General features: G+C 40.9%; 1 protein-coding gene and 1 long non-coding RNA gene across 6 annotated transcripts in view; one reads left to right on the top strand and one right to left on the bottom strand.

Moving 5' to 3' along the window:
• The window catches only part of n4bp2 (NEDD4 binding protein 2), a 96,262-nt gene that overhangs the window by 29,259 nt on the left and 43,858 nt on the right, over positions 1 to 23,145 (top strand). For all 5 annotated transcript variants that reach the window (XR_006311992.1, XR_006311993.1, XM_043692675.1 and 2 more), the window contains exons 5-7: positions 6,752 to 6,828; positions 12,028 to 12,171; positions 13,070 to 15,366. Coding sequence is in view for 3 of the 5 variants with exons in the window: in XM_043692675.1 (XP_043548610.1) it covers positions 6,752 to 6,828; positions 12,028 to 12,171; positions 13,070 to 15,366 (2,518 nt within the window). In the remaining 2 variants the exon portion in view is untranslated. The remainder of the gene's footprint in view (positions 1 to 6,751; positions 6,829 to 12,027; positions 12,172 to 13,069; positions 15,367 to 23,145) is intronic.
• Positions 9,362 to 22,685, bottom strand: LOC122551057. Its single transcript, XR_006311994.1, has 4 exons — positions 22,470 to 22,685; positions 15,339 to 15,406; positions 14,829 to 14,880; positions 9,362 to 9,443 (listed from the first exon to the last, which is right to left on the bottom strand). It is a non-coding gene; the product is annotated as an uncharacterized LOC122551057 (long non-coding RNA).

Here is a 23,145-nt window from a genome sequence, read left to right as displayed (position 1 = left end):
AATACAGCATGGAAACCAATGCTTCGGTCCAATTCATCCATGCCGACCAGATATCTCAACCCAATCTAGTCCCACCTGCTAGCACCTGGCCCAGATCTCTCCAAACCCTTCCTATTCATATACCCATTCAGATGTCTTTTAAATGTTGCAATTGTACTAGCCTCCACCACTTCCTCAGGCAGCCCATTCCATATATGTACCACCCTTTGCGTGAAAACATTGTCTCTTAGGTCTCTTTAGGGATTAGGGATATCCCCTCTTACCTTAAATCTCTGTCTGATAGTTCTGGACTCCTGCCCCTCAGGGAAAAGACCTTGTCTATTTACCCTATCCATGACCCTCATGTTTTTATAGACCTCTATAGGGTCATCCCTCAGCCTCCAATGCTCCAGGGAAAACAACCCCTGCCTATTCATCTCTCCCTGTAGCTCAGATTCTCCAATTATTGGCTTATCTGATCAGGATCCTGTTATATTCCCAGGTAACCTCCTTTGCTGTTTACTACACTTCCAATTTTGGTGTCATCTGCAAACGTACTAACTATACCTCTTAAGATCAGATCCAAATCATTTATATAAATGACGAAAAATAGTGGACCCAGCGCCAATCCTTGAAGCACTCCACTGGTCACAGGCCTCCAATCTGAAAAACAACCCTCCACCACCCTCTGTCTTCTATCTTTGAGCCAGTTCTGTATCCAAATGGCTAGTTCTCCCTGTATTCCATGAGATCTAACCTTGCTAACCAGTCTCCTATGGGGAACCTTGTCAAACGCCTTACTGAAGTCCATATGGATCACGTCTATCACTCTGCCCTCATCAATCTCTTTGTTACTTCCTCAAAAAACTCTATGATTTCTCATGCACAGAGCCATGTTGACTATCCCTAATCAGTCCTTGCCTTTCCAAATACATGTACATCCTGTCCCTCACGATTCCCTTCAACAACTTGCCCACCACCGATGTCAGGCTCACTGGTCTATAGTTCCCTGGCTTGTCCTTACCACCTTTCTTCAACAGTGGCACCACATTAGCCAACCTCCAGTCTTTCAGCACCTTACCTGTGACTATCAATAATATAATAATCTCAGCAAGAAGCCCAGCAATCACTTCTCTAGCTTCCCACAGAGTTCTAGGGTACACCTGATCAGGTCCTGGGGATTTATCCACTTTTATGCGTTTCAAGGCATCTAGCACTTCCTCCTCTGTAATATGGACATTTTTCAAGATGTCACCATCCATTTCCCTACATTCTATATCTTCCATGTCCTTTTCCACAGTAAACACTGATGCAAAATACTCTTGTAGTATCTCCCCACCTCCTGCGGCTCCACACAAATGCTGCCTTGCTGATCTTTGAGGGCCCTATTCTCTCCCTAGTTACCCTTTTATCCTTAATGTATTTGTAAAAACCCTTTGGATTCTCCTTAACTCTATTTGCCAAAGCTATCTCATGTCCTCTTTTTTTCCCCTGATTTCTCTCGAGTATACTTCCACTGCCTTTATACTCTTCTAAGGGTTCACTCAATCTACCCTGTCTATATCTGACATATGCTTCCTTCTTTATCTTAACCAAACTCTCAATTTCTTTGGATATCCAGCATTCTCTATACCTACCAGCCTTTCCTTCCATCCTAATACGATTATACTGTCTCTGGACTTTCATTATCTCATTTCTGAAGGCTTCCCATTTTCCAGCCATCCCTTTACCTGTGAACATCTGCCCCCAATCAATTTTTGAAAGTTCCTGCCTAATACTGTCAAAATTGGCCTTTCTCCAACTTAGACCAGATCTAAGAGTTGAAGTTCTATCTTTTTCCATCATTATTTTAAAACTAATAGAATTATGGTTGCTCCCCCACTGACCTCTCAGTCACCTGCCCTGCCTTATTTCCCAAGAGTAGGTCAGCTTTTGCACCTTCTGTAGTAGGTACATCCACATACTGAATAAGAAAATTTCGTTGTACACACTTAACAAATTCCTCTCCATCTAAACCCTTAACACAATGGCAGTCCCAGACTATGTTTGGAAAGTTAAAATCCCCTATCATAACCACCCTATTATTCTCACAGATAACTGAGATCTCCTTACAAATGTGTTCCTCAATTTCCTTTTGACTATTAGGGGGGTCTATAAGATAATCCCAATAAGGTGATCATCCCTTTCTTATTTCTCATTTCCACCCAAGTAACTTCCCTGGATTATTTCAGGGAATATCCTCCCTCAGTACAGTTGTTATGCTATCCCTTATCAAAAACGCCACTCCCCCTCCTCTCTCGCCTCCCTTTCTGTCCATTCCTGTAGCATTTGTATCCTGGAACATTAAGCTGCCAGTCCTCTCCATCCCTGAGCCGTGTTTCTGTAATTGCTATGATATCCCAGTCCCATGTTCCTAACCATGCCATGAGTTCACATGCCTTCCCTGTTAGGCCTCTTACATTGAAATAAATGCAGTTTAATTTATCAGACCAACCTTGTTCTCTGCTTTGTCCCTGCCTGCCCTGACTGTTTGACTTGTCTTTGTTTTCAACTGTACCAGTCTCTTTCCTCACTATCTCCCTGGCTCCCCCCACCCCCATCTTACAAGCTTAAAGGCCCCCACCCCCATCAGCTCTAGCAAATCTCCCTGCCAGTATATTAGTCCCCTTCTAATTTAGATGCAATCCGTCTTTCTTGTACAGGTCACTTCTAACACAAAAGATATTTCAATTATCCAAAAATATGAATCCTTCTCCCATACACCAGCTCCTCAGCCATGCATCATCTGCTCTATCCTCCTGTTCCTGCCCTCACGAGCTCTTAGCACCAGGCGTAATCCAGATATTACTACTCTCTAAGACCTTTTTTTTTAAATTCCTGCCTAACCCTCTGTAATCCCACTTCAAAATTTCAACCTCTTCCCTTCCTATGTTGTTGGTTCCAATGTGGATAATGACCTCCTGCTGGCCCTTCTCCCCCCTGAGAACATTGTGCAGCACAGTGGCTCAGTTGTTAGCACTGCTGCTTCACAGCACCAGGGTCCCAGGTTCGATTCTTGCCTCGGGTGACTGTCTGGAGTTTGCACATTCTCCCCGTGTCTGCGTGGGTTTCTTCCGGGTGCTCCAGTTTCCTCCCACAGTCCAAAGATGTGTAGGTCAGGTGAATTGGCCATGCTAAATCGCCCATAGTGTTAGGTGCATTGGTAAGAGTGAAATGGGTCTGGGTGGGTTACTCTTTGGAGGGTCGGTGTGGACTGGTTGGACCGAAGGACCTGTTTCCACACTGTAGAGGATCTAATCTAATCTAATCTTTGAGGCACCCTCGATCCTGGCATCAGGGAAGCAACACTCCATTCTGATTTTTCGCTGTTGGTCACAGAAATGTCTGTCTGGACCTCGAACTCGAGAGTCCCCTAACACAATCGATCTCTTGGAACCTGACATACCCCTCATTGCATTAAAGCTAGTCTCAATACCAGAAACCTGGCTGTTTGTGCTGAGAATCCATCACCCCCTATATTTTCCAAATCAGCAGAGTTTTTGAAATGGGGATAGCCACAGAAGATTCCTGCACTGCCTGCCTACCTCTCTTACTTTTCCTAGAGTTAACCTATCTGTTTGACTGTATCTGCAACTTTTCTCTCTTCCTATAACTGCCATTCATCACGCCCCCTTGTTCTTGTAAATTCCTCATTGACTCTAACTGTCGCTCGAACCGTTCCATTCGATTTGATAAGGTTCGCAACCAACTGCAATTATTGCAGATATAATCCTCAGTAACTTGTTAAACTCTTCCTAAACTCCTACATCTGACAAGAAGAGCATATCACTCTACTGATATGCTTTGCTTCTTCCAATCTGCAGATCCAGAAAATAGCACTGTCTTATTGCTCTACAAAATACTGCTCCTGGCTAATTTAATACTTATGGCTTATATTGTTAAGTTTAATCAAGAGACACCTCAATGAAACACATAATCAAAAAAGAACCCACTCTATTCACTACTGCAGACTTACAGCAAGGTCCCAAGGCCACACTTAAACTATTCACTTATCTGTCTCTGTGCTGTGACCTCTCCCAAACAAGTTCTTCCAAGATCAGTTGTGAATTTCACTGTTTGTTAATTTTCCCAGATGCACTCCGATGTCCAACGATAATATGAATTCAACATCAAAGGCAGTAACTGTGCAGGTTCACTGCTGTGTCAGTTTGCAGTGTGGGTGTCTCTCTCTCTCTCTCTCTCTCTCTCTCTCTCCTGCACTTACCTCACCATGTGCTTCCTTTATCTGTTCCTCTCCCTTTTAAAAGTGACATTTGTTTTGACTTTTTTCTTCTCTAAAGTTCCAAAACAATGCAACAGCATATAAAACAGTAACTGCTGCTCTTGGAATTCAAGGAAATCACCTCCAACACCTAAAGTACCTCAAAAAAGGAGCAGTCTGTTATAGCCAGAAATGTTTCCTGTCCTCCATCTTGGATTACCCAGAATGCTGAAAATGGGTTGGCTGTGTTGAAAGAAGCCCATGTCATGATAGAGCTGTGGGGATGGGCAAAAGATGTAGAACAGGGTTTTCAAGTTCTAGAAATGAATTGACAAATAGCTGCTCCCGATTTAATTGAGTTGTATCAGGTGCAATATAGATACATGTTCTTCCTGTCTGCAAAGAACAGGGTCTTGTGTATTAATACATGTTATTTCCAGTCTGTGCAAACGCATCACGTTACAATCCCAACAACTAAACCTAAATTGGTTGTCAGTTAAATTCTTTGCACATTCAGGTTTGTCCAGCAAGTGTTGTCCTTTCACAGAATCACCTTGCATTGTTGGACACTGTTATGAGTTTTGCAATCGCTGGTTTATTGGGTGCAATTAGTTCTTAGTTTGTTCCAGAAAGATAAAAATATGTAATGTTTGATAAGATCCACTTGCATTTGTGATGTATGGCCTATATAAATGGCATCATAGTAACACTGACATTGCTATAACACAATACTCATTTGTATGATGGACAAATGTCTTCATGCCTTGAAAATGTGTTGCTTATGCACATTGGCAGTGTGAAACAGTTAGCGTCATTTGTTGCTTGAAAATTTGAAAATCTTGCCCTTAAGCTGAGATAGACTGGGCACTTTTCAGTACCATCTGCTCGTAAAACTCTCAAAACTGTCCAACATCCGATGTGATTGTGCGAAAATAGTTGCTTTGTAATCCAAAGTAAACCAACAATTACACTGAAACAATTTAGGATTGTCTTGTCATGCTTTTGTTACATACAATAACATGCACGTAGTTGTTTTTTGCAGACAGAAATAACAGTTTTGATCCCATTATTTGAAGAAAGGTCTAGTTGCATTGGAGGCAGTTCAGAAGAGGTTTGGGCCTGTACTGTCTGGAATTTTGAAGAATATGGGGAGATCAAATTTGAGGTATTGAAGATGATAAAAGTTGTGGATAAAATAGACATGAAGCGAATGCTTCCTCTTGTGGGACATTCTTGGATGAGAGGTCATAGCTTTAGGATAAAGAGTTGCAAATTTAAAACAGTTGAGAAACTACTTCTCCCAAAAGGTTGTGAATCTGTGGAATTCACTACCCCAAAGTGTGGTGGATGCTGGGATAGTGAATAAATTTGAGGAGCTATATACAGCTTTTTAATTGGTAATGAGGTGAAGGGATAGGGAAGAAAGGCTGAAAAATGGGGGTGAGGAGCATATCAGCTATGATCGAATGGTACAGCAGACTTGATGGGCCAAATGGCCTAATTCTGCTCCCATATCTTATGAATTTAAACTCAACAAAATTGTTGACAAACATTTTGGCTCATTTCTTGCCTTGTTCAATTAGAGTCAACATGCCTGTTTTAAAATTGAAACAAAGCTTTGCAATTAACTACTAGTCTTCAGTAACTGGTGCATTCCTAATGGCAACACCTTTACCAAGCACAGTCCACTTATCAACCAATCAGCACTGTATTACAGTACAGTGTTGTTTTCACTTCATCATGACACTCATAATGACAATATGATTGCAAGATGAGAAGCTTTGACAAAATATCTCCTTTTTGTCAGCAATACTCAATTTCTCAGAGAGTCAAATTCAGGGTTTTACAGATTGGAAAGAGGCACTTAGCTCATTGTGTTTTGTGTCTGTCATCAATTATAGCACTTGGCTCATAGCCTTGTTTGCTATGGTGTTTCAAGTGTTCATCTGCATCTGATCTTCCAGAAATGTGTTAAACTATCAAAAAGCCTTCTGAAATGTATAGAAAATAAGTAAATTTATTTTGATTGGTTTGTTTTGGAGGACACTGACATGAATCGAGGTAAACTGTCAAGTTCGATTGGATTTGAAGACTTCATTTGCACTGGGACTTTTGGAATGATCTGGGCTCAGAGACTGATTTAATTGTGTACATTTAGTAATGTTGTAAAAAAAAAGCTCAGTAAATCTTTGAAGGATTTAAGTTACTTTTAAGATTATGACTGTACTACCAAACAACATGTCCTGTGTTATAGCGCATAGGAACTCCAGGTTGTTATGGGAGGTTTTGTTTTGCAAATAGCATAAGTTTTTTTAGGAGAACAATAAATATTTATAAGTATTAGGATATAAACAATATAAAAATATTACATGAACATAACATCCACCTTTGTTGGAACTAAACAAGGTGGTAAGGCATTTTAAGGTGTGAGGTGTCTGTTGAAACAATTTCTTGTCCCTAATTAATTTACTTTATCTCAGATTTTGATGCTTTTTATTTGTTTTTGTATAGGCTGTGAAGCACAATTATAATGTTGTATTTCGTGAACCAGATACCTGGTGGAAGTTTAAACCGTGGGAGCTTGAAAGGTGAAGTTAGCTTTTTTTTCTGTCTTGTTAGCTAACTCTCTAATTAGTTTGTCATGATGCATAATTCCAAAAACATTAACTTGTAGTTATATTCCCAGGATGTTTCTTTTGAACATTATGAAACAAAATGTGATACTGAGCCACATAAGGACATTTTGGACGAGATATGACCATAAGACCATAACTTGGTCGAAGAGTGAGATTTAAGGAGTGACCTTAAAGGGAGAAGCATGATAGAGAGGCTACATGGTATATGGAGGGAATTCCAGAGCTTGAGGCCTAGAGAAAATCAGGTACAGTCACTAACAGAGACACTCAAGTGACCAGAATTAGTTAAGCACAGATACTTCAGAGTTATTGTTTTGGAAGAGTTTACAGAGGGAGGAGCATGCGTTTGGGAGTGTTCTGAAAAGAAAGGTGAAAATTTTAAAATCAGGGAATCATTTAACATGAACCCAGTGTGGGTCAGCAAACACAACGGTGATATGTCTTCTTGTCTGAAAAAGGATATAATTGAGGTACCATCCTGGTGTCATGTTTGCAGCTGCAGAAACATCTACATGTTCCCTCTGTAATAGAGTTCCCTGTTGTAATTGCTCTCCCATTCTCTTCTCCACCACCTCCCTGTGTAGCTGAGCAACTCTTGGCATCCACTGCCTTCCACTGAGAAACCATGTCCCTTAGCAGTATCCTAAATGGAAAATCTGTCTGAGTAGGCCTCCGAAGACTCCAGTACTACCTGCTGTGTGCTTTTTACTCTGTCTCGTGAGCACCCATTCCTTTTCAGCCCGAGATATTCCCTCACTGTATGTGCAGTCCAGAAATATTGTGGCCTTGCAGATACTCCAGCGACTTCATCCACTGATCCAGATCAAAAACGTGAAATTCCAGTAGCTGCAACAGGAATCACTTCCTGTGCAAATGATGACCCTGAACCCTGGGAGTGTCCTTTACTACCCACATTTTGCAGGAGGGGCATTCCACCTGGGCAAGCTGCCTTTTCATGGCTTACTTTTCAGTGACATCTTCTTATTTTCTTCCTGTAGTAGAAATAATTTTAAATATATGTCACTTACCTTCCATCATCCTTGTATTTAAAAATTCTCAATCTTAAACTAAAGACCAATTTTTACTTTAAAGGTAAGACCGTAGAAATATCAATCTGGTCTTAATTGTGCTGAGGCTGCCACTCATCCAGTACTTCATTCCAAAAGCCACAACAGAGCATGGCAGAACCGCACTATTAAAAGGCAGGATGGGCCACCGGCAAGAAGAGTTTTGGATTGTAAGAGGGGATAGTTGACAAGAGGATTTTGGCAGCAGCAGCAGAGAGAGAGAGAAGCATTTAGTATTACAGTTGGTTATAAACTGTCTTAGTAATAGAGAATACCCAAGGTTTGAAGCTTTGTACTGGGTTGAGCAGAATGCTGATCTTCCTAATGCTAAGGTTCAACTTGAGTGAAGGGATGGAATTAGTAACAGTGGAGTGTGGTTTATGGTGAAAACCAATAATGTTTGCTTCAATGTCTCTGAATTTGAGCTTTAAGAAGCTGAGATACATTAAAGACTAAATGTTGGATCGGCAGTCTCTCAGCAGAGAGGTGAGGGGCAAATTTGGGTGTCACATCTAGTCCACGCATTGAATGTAGCCCATGTCTGCTAAAGATGTAACCAAGGGATACCAGCTAGATGAGGGAAAAGGGATACTTTGGTGACTCTTGACTCAGAGATCTTATCTGCCGACTTTTCTCAACTTTTACATTGATAATGGTTAGACATTCCTAGCTTTCTGTGTTAAGAAAGATTGACAAAAAGTAGTACAATATTCTTGTAAATCCAGAAGCATCCATCACTCATGAGTAAAAGTTTATGTCCAATACTTTTTAGGTGCCAGTTTTAGTGTGTAATGCCAAATTCTAATTAAAATATCTTTAAATGCATTGAAGGGAAAGAAGCGAGTAATTTCCTATAGCTTTGACCTTGCAGTTCTCTAGTCTCGCCAAAATGTGTCTGAGCAGATTTTTAAAGAAACTTTCAGTGCAAAGAGTGTTAGCACTTGACCTTGTGATGTATATATTTATACTTATTCCCTTAGGGAGTTCCTGACAAGTAGTCTTAAAAAGGTAAGTTGGTTCATGAATAATTTTCACAGCTGTGCTTCAGACTGTTCATGAGAAATGCTACAGGATGTGACCTGTAATATACATCTGCCATATTTCACGATTGTGCATTAATTGCAAAATCTAATAAGATTGGCTGGATAGATTTGCCCCACAACTGCCTAGAATCTGTCCATCTATGGAGCAATTTCTTCTTCTACATTCATCCTGTGGATTTTTATGGCCCTCTTTGAACTTCACAAACACTGCTGCTTTCCATATCTGTGGCATTCCCTGTGTCTGCAGCTAGGGGGAGGTTGTGGTAATGGCAGTGGACCAGTAATCCACAGGAAGAAGAAGGGCTCCTGAAGAAGGGCTCATGCCCGAAACGTCGATTCTCCTGCTCCTTGAATGCTGCCTGACCTGCTGCGCTTTTCCAGGAACACACGTTCAGCTCTGATCTCCAGCATCTGCAGTCCTCACTTTCTTCCAGTAATCCACAGATCCAAGCTATTGCTGTGGGGACATGGGTTCAAATTGAATTTAAATTCAATGAATAAATTTGTAATTAAAATCTAGCCGCAGTAATTGTGACCATAAGACCATCGTCAACCTTAAAAACCTTACCCAACCCAAGGAAATAAGTCCTGTATCACAGGCCAGACGGACCCACCAGGGGTGGTGACACCTTGGCTCACATTTAGGAGAGGGTTGCCTTGAAAGTCCATAATATTGATTGTGGACTCCATGAAGTCTCATGGCATTAAGTCAAACCTGGGCAAGGGAACCTCATGTTGATTATCACCTACTGCCTTTCTCTCCTCTCCCACCCCCAGCTTTCCTTACCCCCTTGATGAATCTGTATTCGAGCTATCAGCTATGTAACTGGTAAGGGAATCAACATGAGAGAAAGTCTACTAACGTTCACTGATCTACCTGTTCCACATGCACCTGTGCCATGATAATATTTGTTGGTGTGACCACTGTGTGACCATTATGGAGACCAAGTTTTTGTTTTTGCTCTGAGACAACCTTCCATTGTGTGTCAGTGGTAGCAAAGTTTGTAATCACTGACCACTGATTAATCCAGTGGTCACATTGTGGGTCTGATGTTACATAACGACCAGGCACAATAGAAAAGACAGATTTCCTTGCCAAAAGGGCATTCTTAATCAGATCTGTTTTTACGGCAATTAACAATGATTTCATGATCACTCACTTTTAATTCCAGATTTATGAATTGAATTCACATTCTGCCATCTGATATGCTGGAATTCAAACCCATTTGGATCTCTAGATTATCAATCCAGTGATGTTACCAGTCCAGTATCGCAATCAAAGAAGAAGCCAAACCATAATTTAAGCATTAAACACTATTTATTGGCTATGACCCATAACTTAAAGTTGGCTAAATTTTTGATTTGGATTCTCAAGCTGTGAATTCAAGACCCCTATTGCAATCATGACACCACTAAACCTTAAGGAGACCTAGGGACATTTTTATGTGCACAAATCCTGGCTGTCAGTCATGGGATCAAATAGTCACAATTATAATAGAACATAAAATAATACAGCGCAGAACAGGCCCTTCGGCCCTCAATGTTGCGCTGAGCTGTAAACTATTCTAAGCTCATCCCCCTACACCATCCCATCATCATCCATGTGCTTACCCGAGGATTGTTTAAATCTCCCTCATGTGCCTGAGTTAACTATTTTAGCAGGTCAGGCATTCCACGCCCTTACCACTCTGAGTAAAGAACCTGCCTCTGACATCTGTCTTAAATCTATCCCCCCTCAATTTGTAGTTATGCCCCTCATACAAGCTGACATCATCATCATCCAAGGAAAAAGACTTTCACTGTCTACCCTATCTTGTATGTCACTATCAAATACCGGCTTAGCCGCCGCCTTTCCAAGAGAACAGACCCAAGTCTCTCAGCCTTTTCTCATAAGAGCCTCACAATCTCTGAAGTTCTCTTCTTAAAGCTCCCCCCCCACCCGTCGCTTGTTCTAGTAAGGATATAATTTATACATGTTAAGACATCTTACAATTGAAGAATAGTGGAGCTAAAATATTCTGATCAAATAGAGATGAAGAAAGACCACTAATCTCTGTTTAAGGGATCATGGTGTTTTTGGTCAGTAATTCACAACAAGATAGCATTGAAATATTGATCTGCAGATGGGTCAATTCCACTTTTCCAGCCTTACCTTTGCAAAGCTACCCAGCAACAAGTTTCTGACCTGGTTAAAAATTCAGAATGTGCTTCTTTCCTGGACCTGAGGTAGTGCCAGTATTTGATGTCTATCTGTCAGAATTTGAAGAATCCTCCTCTGGTGCTGCTCCCATTGTGTGATGATTTTACTCTGACTGTCACTTCTTTTTCCTAGACTATTCTCCCAGTGCACTGTAGTGATTGTCAGTTCCCTATTGCCCATGTTTTTTCCTTACTGTCATTTCATTTTAAATACATTGATTCCTCCCTCAGTTTTTCATATTGAGAGGATTGAGAGATGTAGACAATGTGAGTCGAGGAATGAGCTTCCAATAAAAAGTATGTGAGAGTCATAAACTGAGGAAAGTAAACAAATATTGCAAGAGGTTTTCAGAATAATTAGACAGTGGGAAAGAAACCAGTGCTCAGATGTAGATGTATCTTCAACCTTGTTTAATCTTGTAATTTTGTTTAATTTCTCATTTTGTTAAGATATTAACTAGTTTCTACAAAATTACAGAAGCCATGGAGCATGCAGACCATTTGTGTCACCATTTGCACATCTTGATATGGTCCTTGCCTTGTAACTCAGGCTTTCAGTGTTCTGTATTAAAGCTAAAATTTGCAAATATTCTTATTTATTTGTTTTAATTTCCAGTAGATAACAAAATTTGTGTAAAGCTCCTGTCTCATCTGGAAAGCTGTTTGTATCCTAAGTAGGTTAAAATTACCTTAGCAGCAATAGAAAAGAAATCTGGGCAAAGTATACAGTAGACTGCTAAGGTCACTGCTTCGCAGGTAGAATTTCACCTGAAATTTTAACCAGCTTTTTCTTTGCTTTTTTTGTGATCCAGAGATTTGAAATTATGCTTATTTATCCTTAGACGTAATATTCATGGGGTGTCGAAGGAGAAAATTAAAGCAATCATAGATCACTATGAGCACCATGTTACAGTCAACACTATAATAAAGTCATCCGAACCTAAAATTCCCGAAACAGAAGCTGTAGAACTGTGTCCTACAAGTGGGTAAGTAAAATGTACTAAAACTCACACCATCATGTGAGTTTTTATTTTCTAGAGAGCATTCTTTCTCCTCCTATATTGTGTCTGAAGCTATCTTGCAAAAAAATCATAAGTGGGTTTAAACTATAACTAAATGAATTTTTTCTTATTAATGTAAGGGTAAACATAGCTCAATGCCTATGTCTTGTATATCAGAAGAAATTTTTCATGTTTAAAATTTAGGCTGTTTTGGCTACCATGACTGTTCAGGTCACACTGTGTCTTGGTTAAATCCAGGTCAATGGTTTCTATTTAAATAGGTGAAGAAACGTTCCAATACAAGTTTCCTTAAAAAAAATTACCAACAATTTGTTGAATAGTTCAGTTGACTTAGTGTTATGTTTCAAAATTGAATCTCAACAGGGTGCACTTGAATCTATATTCATCTAAGGTTGATGTAATAAATGTATACGATGCAATGTGGAAATGTTGCAAAAGCTTCTTTATTGCTGTTACAATACCTGGTTTGGACATTGTTTCATAACTAATTGCATTCCATGTTGTGCTTAAGAATTAGACCTCTTATCAGTTTGTGTTCTCACCTGTTCACTTGCGCAGTTAGGATCAGAATTTGGCCATTTTGCGCACTTGTTTTTTAATCTCTAGTAGTTTTTGCCATTGCAGCAGAAATAGAGCTAAGATGGATGGGAGTTACAATTCTGAATGGAACATGACAACACTCTTTTGTTTACTCCCTTCTGCTTCATGGTCCTATTGTGTAAACATAGAAAGTTCCATGAGCTGTAAAAATATTTTAAATGCCATACATGTAGATATGGGGAAATACTGTGCTGCTAGGGATTTGCTTAACCCTAGAAAATCTCATAAGAACAAATATCTATTTACTTGTGAATTTATGCAGAGCAATGAATGGAGACCTACATCACATGACTGTGGCAACAGGACCATCAGCTTCTTCAGTGTGCCAGGTTTTACCTGATTCCTTGATGCCTCCTTTTAAGAGTACAGAACACTTGTCAACTACTGAAATAAACACAGCATTCCCAGATAACTTGGAGCAATGCACAAGGCTGCCTTCAGATTTCCCTAGTGAAAGCAGAAAACATGGGACTGAACATGAGACTGGCAATAATGCTACGTTTTCAAAATTACCAAATGGAGAAAACATACAAAAAGATCAAACTCTTGAATCAAATGGTAGTAATTATAATTTAGCATCTCATGCTGAAACTGAAGATGAAAAAAGAAAGATAATCAGTGTGGAAACTTTTGAATCCAAGTTTGAAGGAACAGAAAATACTGAACACTTAGAAAGTCACAACGATAATTTAGCACTATACGATGATTTGCCAACTGCTTTTAGTACATCTATTGGCCAGAGAATTAGGAGAAGGAAATGGCAAGGTGCCAATAGTACAAGTAGTGCTTTGGAAAATGGAGGAACACCAAAACTGCCAGTTGAAGACGATCCATCTGGAGAAAATAATTTGACAGAAAAGCCACAAGCTGTAGAACAACGTCATCACATTATTGACCCAGAATTCTTAAATTTTGTTGGCGATTGGCCAGTAGCAGAGAAATTGAAACCTCAAGATCAGAGGAAAAAGAAAACCAGAAAAAAATCAGAACTAAAGATTAGAAATAAATCTGACACCTTTGATTCTGTCATTCCAAGTGATTCATTAAAATACGCTGCTAGTAGTTTGGTTGAACAGAGGAATGTAGAAATCTCACCAGGAACAAACAGCTCTGAAATCTCTGCTGATAGTTCAGATAATCTTAATGTGTTATCGTCAACTGCTAAAAATTCTACTTCAGAAAGAAATTCTGTAAACCATGAGGAGCATAAAATTCTAGGAGCTTTTGAACAGCAAAATGCAGAAGCATTGTCTGAAAAACCCACAAATAGAAAATCTTTGCAGAATAGGGGAGTAGGAAAATCTTGCAAATTGGCACTAACACTTACAGGTAGCAGCCTAATCTCTAAGGAGCCTTTGGAACCTGTCCTTTTGAACACTGACCAGATGGAGAACTCTATTCTAATTTCAGATAATTCAGAACAGGATAGTTCAACGCAAACTGCTTCTGAAGACTTTGCTCTTTTATGGAAGATTGAAAATCAAAAAGTTGTTTCTACTGAGTTTAAAATATTGACAGCAGCTGTAGATGAACTTAAGGTAACAGACTTTGATGCAACACAAGAATCTATAAGCTCTGTGAAATCAGTGCCCTATAAACTTGTGCACGATAAAAGCACATTTGTAGATGAAAATGCATTTGTTAATGAAGAGGAGAATTTGCAGATACTTAGTGATTGCTTTAAATCTGTTCCTTTTGAAGATTTGATTGATTTATATGAAAAATGTGATGGAGATATAGAATGGGCAACCAATTTATTGCTTGATTCTGGTGTGAAGCTGTCAAATGAAGATCCGGTGAATCAGATGTCGGTTGCAGATGATAAACTTGTAACTTGCAGTAACGTACAAGTGACCCAGACACCACAAATGGAAAAAATAGATTTTGATGATCAGTCACAAAGTGACAAATCTACATCTGTTATGAATCAGTTGTCTCATGCCAATGAAACTACAACAGGCATAAATAATCAATCATCAGTGATTTACACGCAACAAAACAAGAAACATCTGTTGCCTTACCTTGGATATGAAGACATAAGCCCTCCATCTGACATTACTACAGAATCTATAGCTGAAGAGTTGAAAAATACAAACATCATCAGTGAAGCACGTAACATTGATCATGAACAGTTTCCTAATCCATGTAAGGATCATTGTGTCAGAGGAGAATGCGATGATTCAAAGCTTAGAAAGGATTTGCCAAATGATCATGTAACATGCATTGAAGGTAACATATCTCATACTTCAAATATAAAGGTATTAAATGAAAGAAACATGTACTTGTCTGAATGTATAGAAGTAAATGATACTGCTACAGTATCACAACCAGAACTTAATACCTTTATCGAAAATTCAAATGAAAATCAGTCAAGCTATAACACCGAGAAACTTGCAACAGAAAAGGAAACTAAGAAGACACTGGAAGGTGAAAGTACAAGTCAGGATCATTTGGGATTGTTTTCTGATGCATTGAACATTCAGACTTTGGAATTATACTTGCCACCGGAACTGGCAATTCAACTTACTGACCTGTTTGGATCGGTAGGCCTTGATCCAGGTAAGCAAGGGTTTTAGGTTGACCTTACTGCTGATGAGTTCTAAAATCCAAACAAAAATAAGTGAATTAAAGGAAGGAAACAAATACCATACAAACTTGGAAAAAATTGGAGCAGACGTAGGCTATTCAGCCTCGAGCCTGCTTCACATACAATTGGGATAGCCATGATCATTTTGTAAGACCATAAGACAAAGGAGTGGAAGAAAGGGCATTCAGCCCATCGAGTCCACTCTGCCATTTAATCATGGCTGATGGGCATTTCAATGCTACTTACCTGCACTCTCCCCGTAGCCCTTAATTCCTTGCGAGATCAAGAATTTATCAATCTCTGCCTGGAAGACTTTTAATGTCTGGCCTCCACTGCGCTCCATGGCAATGAATTCCAAAGGCCCACCACGCTCTGGCTGAAGAAATGTCTCCTTATTTCCGTTCTAAATTGACCCCCTCTAATTCTAAGACTGTGCCCATGGATCCTAATATCCCCGCCTAACGAAAACAAATTCCCAATGTCCACCCTTTAAGTTTCTGTTAGATCTCCCCTCAACCTTCTAAACTCTAATGAATACAATCCCAACATCCTCAGCTATTCATTGTATGTTAGGCCTACCATTCCAGGGATCATCTGTGTGAATCTCCGCTGGACATGCTGCAGTGCCAGTTTGTCCTTCCTGGGGTGTGGGGCCCAAAATTGGACACAGTATTCCAAATGGGGCCTAACTAGAGCTTTATAAAGTCTCAGTGGCACATCGCTGCTTTAACATTCCAACTCTCTTGAGATAAATGACGACATTACATTTGCTTTCTTAATCACTGACTCAACCTGCAAGTCAACCTTTAGAGAGTCCTGGACTAGCACTCCCAGATCCCTTTGTACTTTGGCTTTATGAATTTTCTCACCGTTTAGAAAATAGTCCATGCCTCTATTCTTTTTTCCAAAGTGCAAGACCTCGCATTTGCTCACATTGAACTTCATCAGCCATTTCCTGGACCACTCTTCCAAACTGTCTAAATCTTTCTGCAGCCTTCCCACCACCTCAGAACAACCTGCCTGTCCACCTAACTTCGTATGATCGGCGAATTCACCAGAATGCCCCAGTCTCTTCATCCAGATCATTAATATATAAAGTGAACAACTGTGGCCCCAACACTGAAACCTGCGGGACACCACTTGTCACTAGCTACCATTCTGAAAAAGAATCTTTTATCCCAACTCTCTGCCTTCTGTCAGTCAGCCAGTCCTCAATATATGCCAGTAGCTCATCTTAAACACCATGGGCCCTCACCTTACTCAGCACCTCTCGTGAGGCACCTTATCAAAGGTCTTTTGGAAGTCTAAGTAGTTAACATCCACTGCGTTTCCCTGGTCTAACCTACTTGTTATCTCTTCAAAGAATTCTAACAGGTTTGCCAGGCACGACCTCCCCTTCCTAAATCCATGCTGACTTGTTCTAATCCGACCCTGCACTTCCAAGAATTTAGAAATCTCATCCTTAACAATGAATTCTAGAATTTTATCTACAACCAAGGTTAGGCTAATTGACCTATAATTTTCCATCTTTTGTCTTGATCTTTCTTGAACAAGGGGGTTACAACCGCACTTTTCCAATCATTTGGGACCTTCCCTGACTCGAGTGATTTTTGAAAGATTACATCCAAAGCCTCCGCTATTCCTTCAGCCACCTCCCTCAGAACTCTAGGATGTAGCCCATCTGGGCCAGGTGTTTATGAGGACCTTTTAGCTTTTCTCGCCACTTCTTTTGTCATGGCTACCATACTTAAGTCTGACCCTTGACTCTCCTTAATTGTTGAGATATTACTCCTGTCTTCCACTGTGAAGACTGACACAAAGTATTTATTTCCTTATCTTCCATCACGAGCCTTCCTGCATCAATTTGGAGCTGCCCAATTTCTACTTTTGCATTTCATTTGTTTCTTATGTATTGAAAGAAAATTTTACTATCATTTCTAATATTACTGGCTATAATCATGGCTGAATAATCTCCCCACCCCCCTCAGGCGATAATCTTTCTTTTCTTTGGGATGAACCTCTGAGTTGTGTCCTTAATTACACCCAGAAACTCCTGCCATTGTTGCTCTAATGTCTTCCCCACTAGGCTCTGCTTCCAGTTGATTTTTGTCAGTTCCTCTCTCATGCCCCTGTAATTACCTTTATTTAACTGTAACACCATTACATCCGATTTTGCCTTCTCTCTTTCAAACTGCAGACTGAACACTACCATATTATGATTACTGCATCTGAAGTGTTCTCTTACTTTAAGATCTTTTATAAAGTCTGGCTCATTACATAGAACTAAGTCCAGAATGACCTGTTCCTTTGTGGGCTCCATCACAAGCTGTTCCAAAAACCATCCTGTAAGCATTCCATGAATTCCCTTTCTTTAGATTAACTAGCAACGTTATTCACCCAGTTTATTTGCACATTGACGTTCCCCCACGATCACCGTGACCTTGCCTTTCTGATATGCCCCATCTATTTCCTGATATATCCTGCGCCCCTATTCCTGACCACTACTGGGAAGTCTGTACATAACTCCCATTTTGGTTTTTTTGCCTTTGTGGTTCCTCAACTCCACCCACACAGACTCCACATCATCTAATTCTGTGTCATTTAGTGCCAAAGATTTAATTTCATTCTTAACTAACAAGGCAACTCAACCCCTCTGCCAACCTCCCAGTCTTTTCAATAAGTTGTAAATCCTTGAATGTTTAACTGCAAGTCCTGAACCTCTGCGGCCACATCTCTGTGATGCCTGCCACATCATAATCATTCACGATGATTTGTGCTGTTAATTCATGTATTTTGTTATGAATACTACGAGCATTCAGGTAAAGCACCTTAATGCTAATTTTCTCATCCTCATGATTTCCATTACCTCCAGTAATATATCCTAAGTTATCCTTCCTTTTTGCTTCATTCCTGGTCTGCCAATAAGAACATGGCTCTGGCAGCAATCTAAAGATTATGACCTTCGAGGACCTGGTCTTCAATTTCCTTCCTAGATACTCCCCAAACAGGTCCTCCTTCCATGCCTTGCCTATGTTGTTTGTGTCAACATAGACCACAACAACTGGATCTTCTCTCTTCCACTCCAATACCCTTTCAAGCCAGTCAGAGATGGCCCGCATCCTGGTACCAGGCAGGCAACACACCATGCGGGACTCCCGATCCAGCTCGCAAAGGATACTATCTGTCCCCCTAATTATAGAATCCCCGAAAACAGCTACTTGTCTTTTTGCTCTTCCCTCTTGAATGGCCTTCTGCACCATGGTGCTGTGGTCAGCTGGCTCATCCTGCCCACAGTTTTTTTTCCTCATCCATACAGGGAGCAAAAATCTTGTAACTGTTGGACAAGGCCAAGGGCTGAGGTTCCTCCACTCCTGAACTCAGAATCCCCCTACCTGCCCCACTTAGAGTCACACTCTGTTGTTCCTGATCACTAACTGAATTTGAATTACTTAATCTAACCGGGTGTGACTGCTTCCTGAAACAAAGCATCCAGATAACTCTGCCACTCCTGCATGTGCCACAGTGTTTGAAGCTCAGATTCCAGATCATCAATTCTGATCAGGAGTTTTCCAGCAACCAACACTTGCTGCAGATGTGGTCACTGCCATTCACAATGGGATCAGCCAGCTCCCACATCATATAGAACATAGAACATAGAAAAATACAGCGCAGTACAGGCCCTTTGGCCCTCGATGTTGCACCGATCCAAGCCCACCTAACGTACACTAGCCCACTATCCTCCATATGGGAGGAGAAAGTGAGGTCTGCAGATGCTTGAGATCAGAGCTGAAAATGTGTTGCTGGAACAGCCCAGCAGGTCCGGCAGCATCCAGGGAACAGGAGAATCGACGTTTCGGGCATAAGCCCTTCTTCAGGATGAGGAAAGTGTGTCCAGCAGGCTAAGATAAAGGTAGGGAGGAGGGACTTGGGGGAGGGGCGTTGGAAATGCAATAGGTGGAAAGAGGTCAAGGTGAGGGTGATAGGTCAGACTGGGGTGGGGGCGGAGAGGTCAGGAAGAAGATGTTCGATGGATTTGACTGAGACAAGGTGAGGGGAGGGGAAATGAGGAAACTGGAGAAATCCGAGTTCATCCCTTGTGGTTGGAGGGTTCCTAGGCGGAAGATGAGGCGCTCCTCCTCCAACCGTCGTGTTGTTGTGGTCTGGCGATGGAGGAGTCCAAAGACCCGCATATCCTTGGTGGAGTGGGAGGGGGAGTTGAAGTGTTGAGCCACAGGGTGGTTGGGTTGGTTGGTCCGGGTGTCCCAGAGGTGTTCCCTGAAACGCTCCGCAAGTAGGCGGCCTGTCTCCCCAATCCTCCATATGCCTATCCAATGCCCGTTTAAATGCCCATAAAGAGGGAGAGTCCACCACTGCACCACTGCTACTGGCAGGGCATTCCATGAACTCACGACTCGCTGAGTAAAGAACCTACCCGTAACGTCTGTCCTATACCTACCACCCCTTAATTTAAAGCTATGCCCCCTCGTAATAGCTGACTCCATACGTGGAAAAAGGTTCTCATGGTCAACCCTATCTAAACGCCTAATCATCTTGTACACCTCTATCAAGTCACCCCTAAACCTTCTTTTCTCCAATGAAAACAGCCCCAAGTGCCTCAGCCTTTCCTCATACGATCTTCCTACCATACCAGACAACATCCTGGTAAACCTCCTCTGCACCCGTTCCAGTGCCTCCACATCCTTCCTATAGTATGGCGACCAAAACTGCACACCAGATGCGGCCGCACCAGAGTCTTATACAACTGCAACGTGACCTCAGGGTTCCGGAACTCAATTCCTCTACCAATATTGTAGCTACCAGTATAGCTACAGCACATCACCTGTCCAGCCATCTCTACTTATTAAATTAATTTATACAAATTTGAGTTAAATAATTTCTTGTACTTATCTGTTATCTTATTCAATTAACCAACTAATATTAAACTTGTAATCAATCACACGATACTAAAGAAATATCAGTTGAAACGCCTTACCTAAGCAATACACAAGAGTCCTTTTTTTTGGTTAGAGGAGGAGGGCGAGTGGGAGACACTATACATGTAGTGTCTCTGGATTCAGCCACTGCCAAAATGTACACCTCAAACTCCTGAGGTAAGTTTTTATATTTTAAAATTACCTTACCGTCGGGTCACTGGTCCCCGCCGTCGCTCCTCCCACTCCAACTGCCACTGACAAATTGAAGCGCACTGAACTCCTGAGGTAAGTTTTTATATTTTAAAATTATCTTAAAATTGTGTTTTGAATTTCACATACCCATCTAACCCTGACAACCTGTGATTTTATTAGATAGGGAAATCAATCTACCTTCACCTCAAATAGTCAGTAATCCTGCCCAAACCATCTTCTGCGGCAATGTTCCAAAGCTGCAAAGCCCAAGAAAAAAATCTTAATTTTAAAACAATGTCCTCAAGTTCTGGACTGAGCCACATCCTTTCCACACCAACCATGTCAAGACTTTTCAAGGTCTTTTATACTTTAAGCAAGCCACCTCTCACTCCTGTAAACTCAACTGAAAACCAGCCCAGTCTGCCTAACTTTACCTCATAAAACGTTCCACTCATTCCAGATATCAATCTTGTAAACCATCTCTGAACTGTCTCAATGCATTTACATCCTTTCTTTAATATGGTCACCAACAACGTCATGAGTGTTTGAAATGTTGTGTCACTAATGCCCTGTATAACGTCTTATTCATGGGATGTTGCATTTATTAAACATCCCTTATTGTCCTTGAACTGAGTGACTTGCTTGACATTTCAGAGGACAGTTGAGAGTCAACTACATTGCTATAGGTCTAGAGTCATAGGTAAGCCAGACTAGGAAAGGACAGCAGATTTCCTTTCTTAAAAGGTGTAAGTGATTATAAAATATCTACATAAGAGGAACAATACTTAGGGGCAGCACGGTGGCTCAGTGGTTAGCACTGCTGCCTCATAGCATCAGGGTCCCAGGTTCGTCTGTGTGGAGTTTGCATATTCTCTGCGTGGGTTTCCTCCGGGTGCCCTAGTTTCCTCCCACAGTTCAAAGATGTGCAGGTCAGGTGAATTGGCATGCTAAATTGCCCATAGTGTTAGGTGCATTAGTCAGAGGGAAATGGGTCTGGGTGGATTACTCTTCGGAGGGTTAGTGTGGACTTTTTAGGCCAAAGGGCCTGTTTCCACACTGTAGGGAATCTAATCTAAATCTAATGTAATCTAATACTGAGGGCTCCTTTGATGCAGTAGTAGTATCTTTAAGTTTGAGCCAAGTCCCCAAATCACCTGTGGTGGTGTATAATTTATTTTAATAGTGACACAGTAAAGAGACACCATTATGTGTACATTTTATTATACATTTTTTTCTCTGCAACCAGGAGAAAACACATGTGGCCAATTGAACATTAACAAGCAAAGCCTGTTATGGGCAATGCTGTCGTTAAAATGTGACGGAAGGGCTTAGGAAGAGAAGGAGGGGACTAAATCAAATGAAATTGGAAGGGGAAATAAAGCACTCCATCCACATGCAGTGTCCATCTCTCCCTGAAGGCATCAAGAGCATTGATGGACACTGAATGCTCCATCTTCAGTGAACCCGGCCTCAAATGTAACCATAAATTGTTAAAAGCTGTGGGACTCCACTCATCATGGGCGGCATGGTGGCACAGTGGTTAGCACTGCTGCCTCACAGCGCCAGAGACCCGGGTTCAATTCCCGCTTCAGGCGACTGACTGTGTGGAGTTTGCACGTTCTCCCATGTCTGCATGGGTTTCCTCTGGGTGCTCCGGTTTCCTCCCACAGTCCAAAGATGTGCAGGTCAGGTAAATTGGTCACGCTAAATTGCCCGTAGTGTTAGGTGAGGGGTAAATGCAGGGGTAACGGTGGGTTGTGCTTCAGCGGGGCGGTGTGGACTTGTTGGGCCGAAGGGCCTGTTTCCACACTGTAAGTAATCTAATCTAATCACATGATGCCAATTAGGAAAAGATCGATTTATGCATACTGTGATTGATAGAAAACAATCTTTTATTCTTGCTAATATGTTACCCCTCTACACCATGAGTTCCTACTTTATGCACTTACCTTTTATGTAGTGTCTTGTTAAGTGCCTTCTAGAAATCCAAATATTGTATCTGTACAGGCTTCCCTTTAATCACAACTCATGTTACTCCTTCAAAGGACTCCAATAAATTGGTTAGATGTAATTTTCCTTTGACAAAACCATGCTGACTGTTCCCAATTACCGTGCATTTTTCTAAACATTCACCTATAACTTTCTTAATGATTTATTTTAACACCTTTCTCATGACAGCAATAAAGCTAACTGGTTTACAGTTTCGATGTTTCTTGCCTCACTCCTCTTGAATAAAGGAGTTTTATTTGTTAATTGCAAATCTAGTGGAACCTTTCTGGAATCTAGTAATTTTTTAAAAAATAACACCAACACATCATCTACCTTACTAGTCATCTATTATAAGACACTAGGATGAGGTCCATCAGAGCCCAGAGTCTTGTCAGTCCATAGCTCTGCCAGTTTACTCAGTACTGCTTCTCTCGTGATTGTAATTTCACGCAAGTCCCTCTACTTTCAGTATTCTGATTTACAGCTATTAGTAGCATTTTTCTTTTATATCCTCAGTAGTGAAAACAAGAAAACTATTTACTTCATCTGTGTTTGACTTTGTGTCGACAATTAATTCACCATTCTCACACTTCAGAGAACCAGCAGTCACTTTACTCTTTTCCTTCTTCGGTACCT

The sequence above is a fragment of the Chiloscyllium plagiosum genome, chromosome 1 (genome assembly GCF_004010195.1).
Source record: "Chiloscyllium plagiosum isolate BGI_BamShark_2017 chromosome 1, ASM401019v2, whole genome shotgun sequence".
NCBI lineage: Eukaryota > Metazoa > Chordata > Chondrichthyes > Orectolobiformes > Hemiscylliidae > Chiloscyllium > Chiloscyllium plagiosum.
The sequence above is the reverse complement of the archived record's forward strand: the minus strand, read 5'-3'. Positions and strand labels throughout refer to the sequence as shown.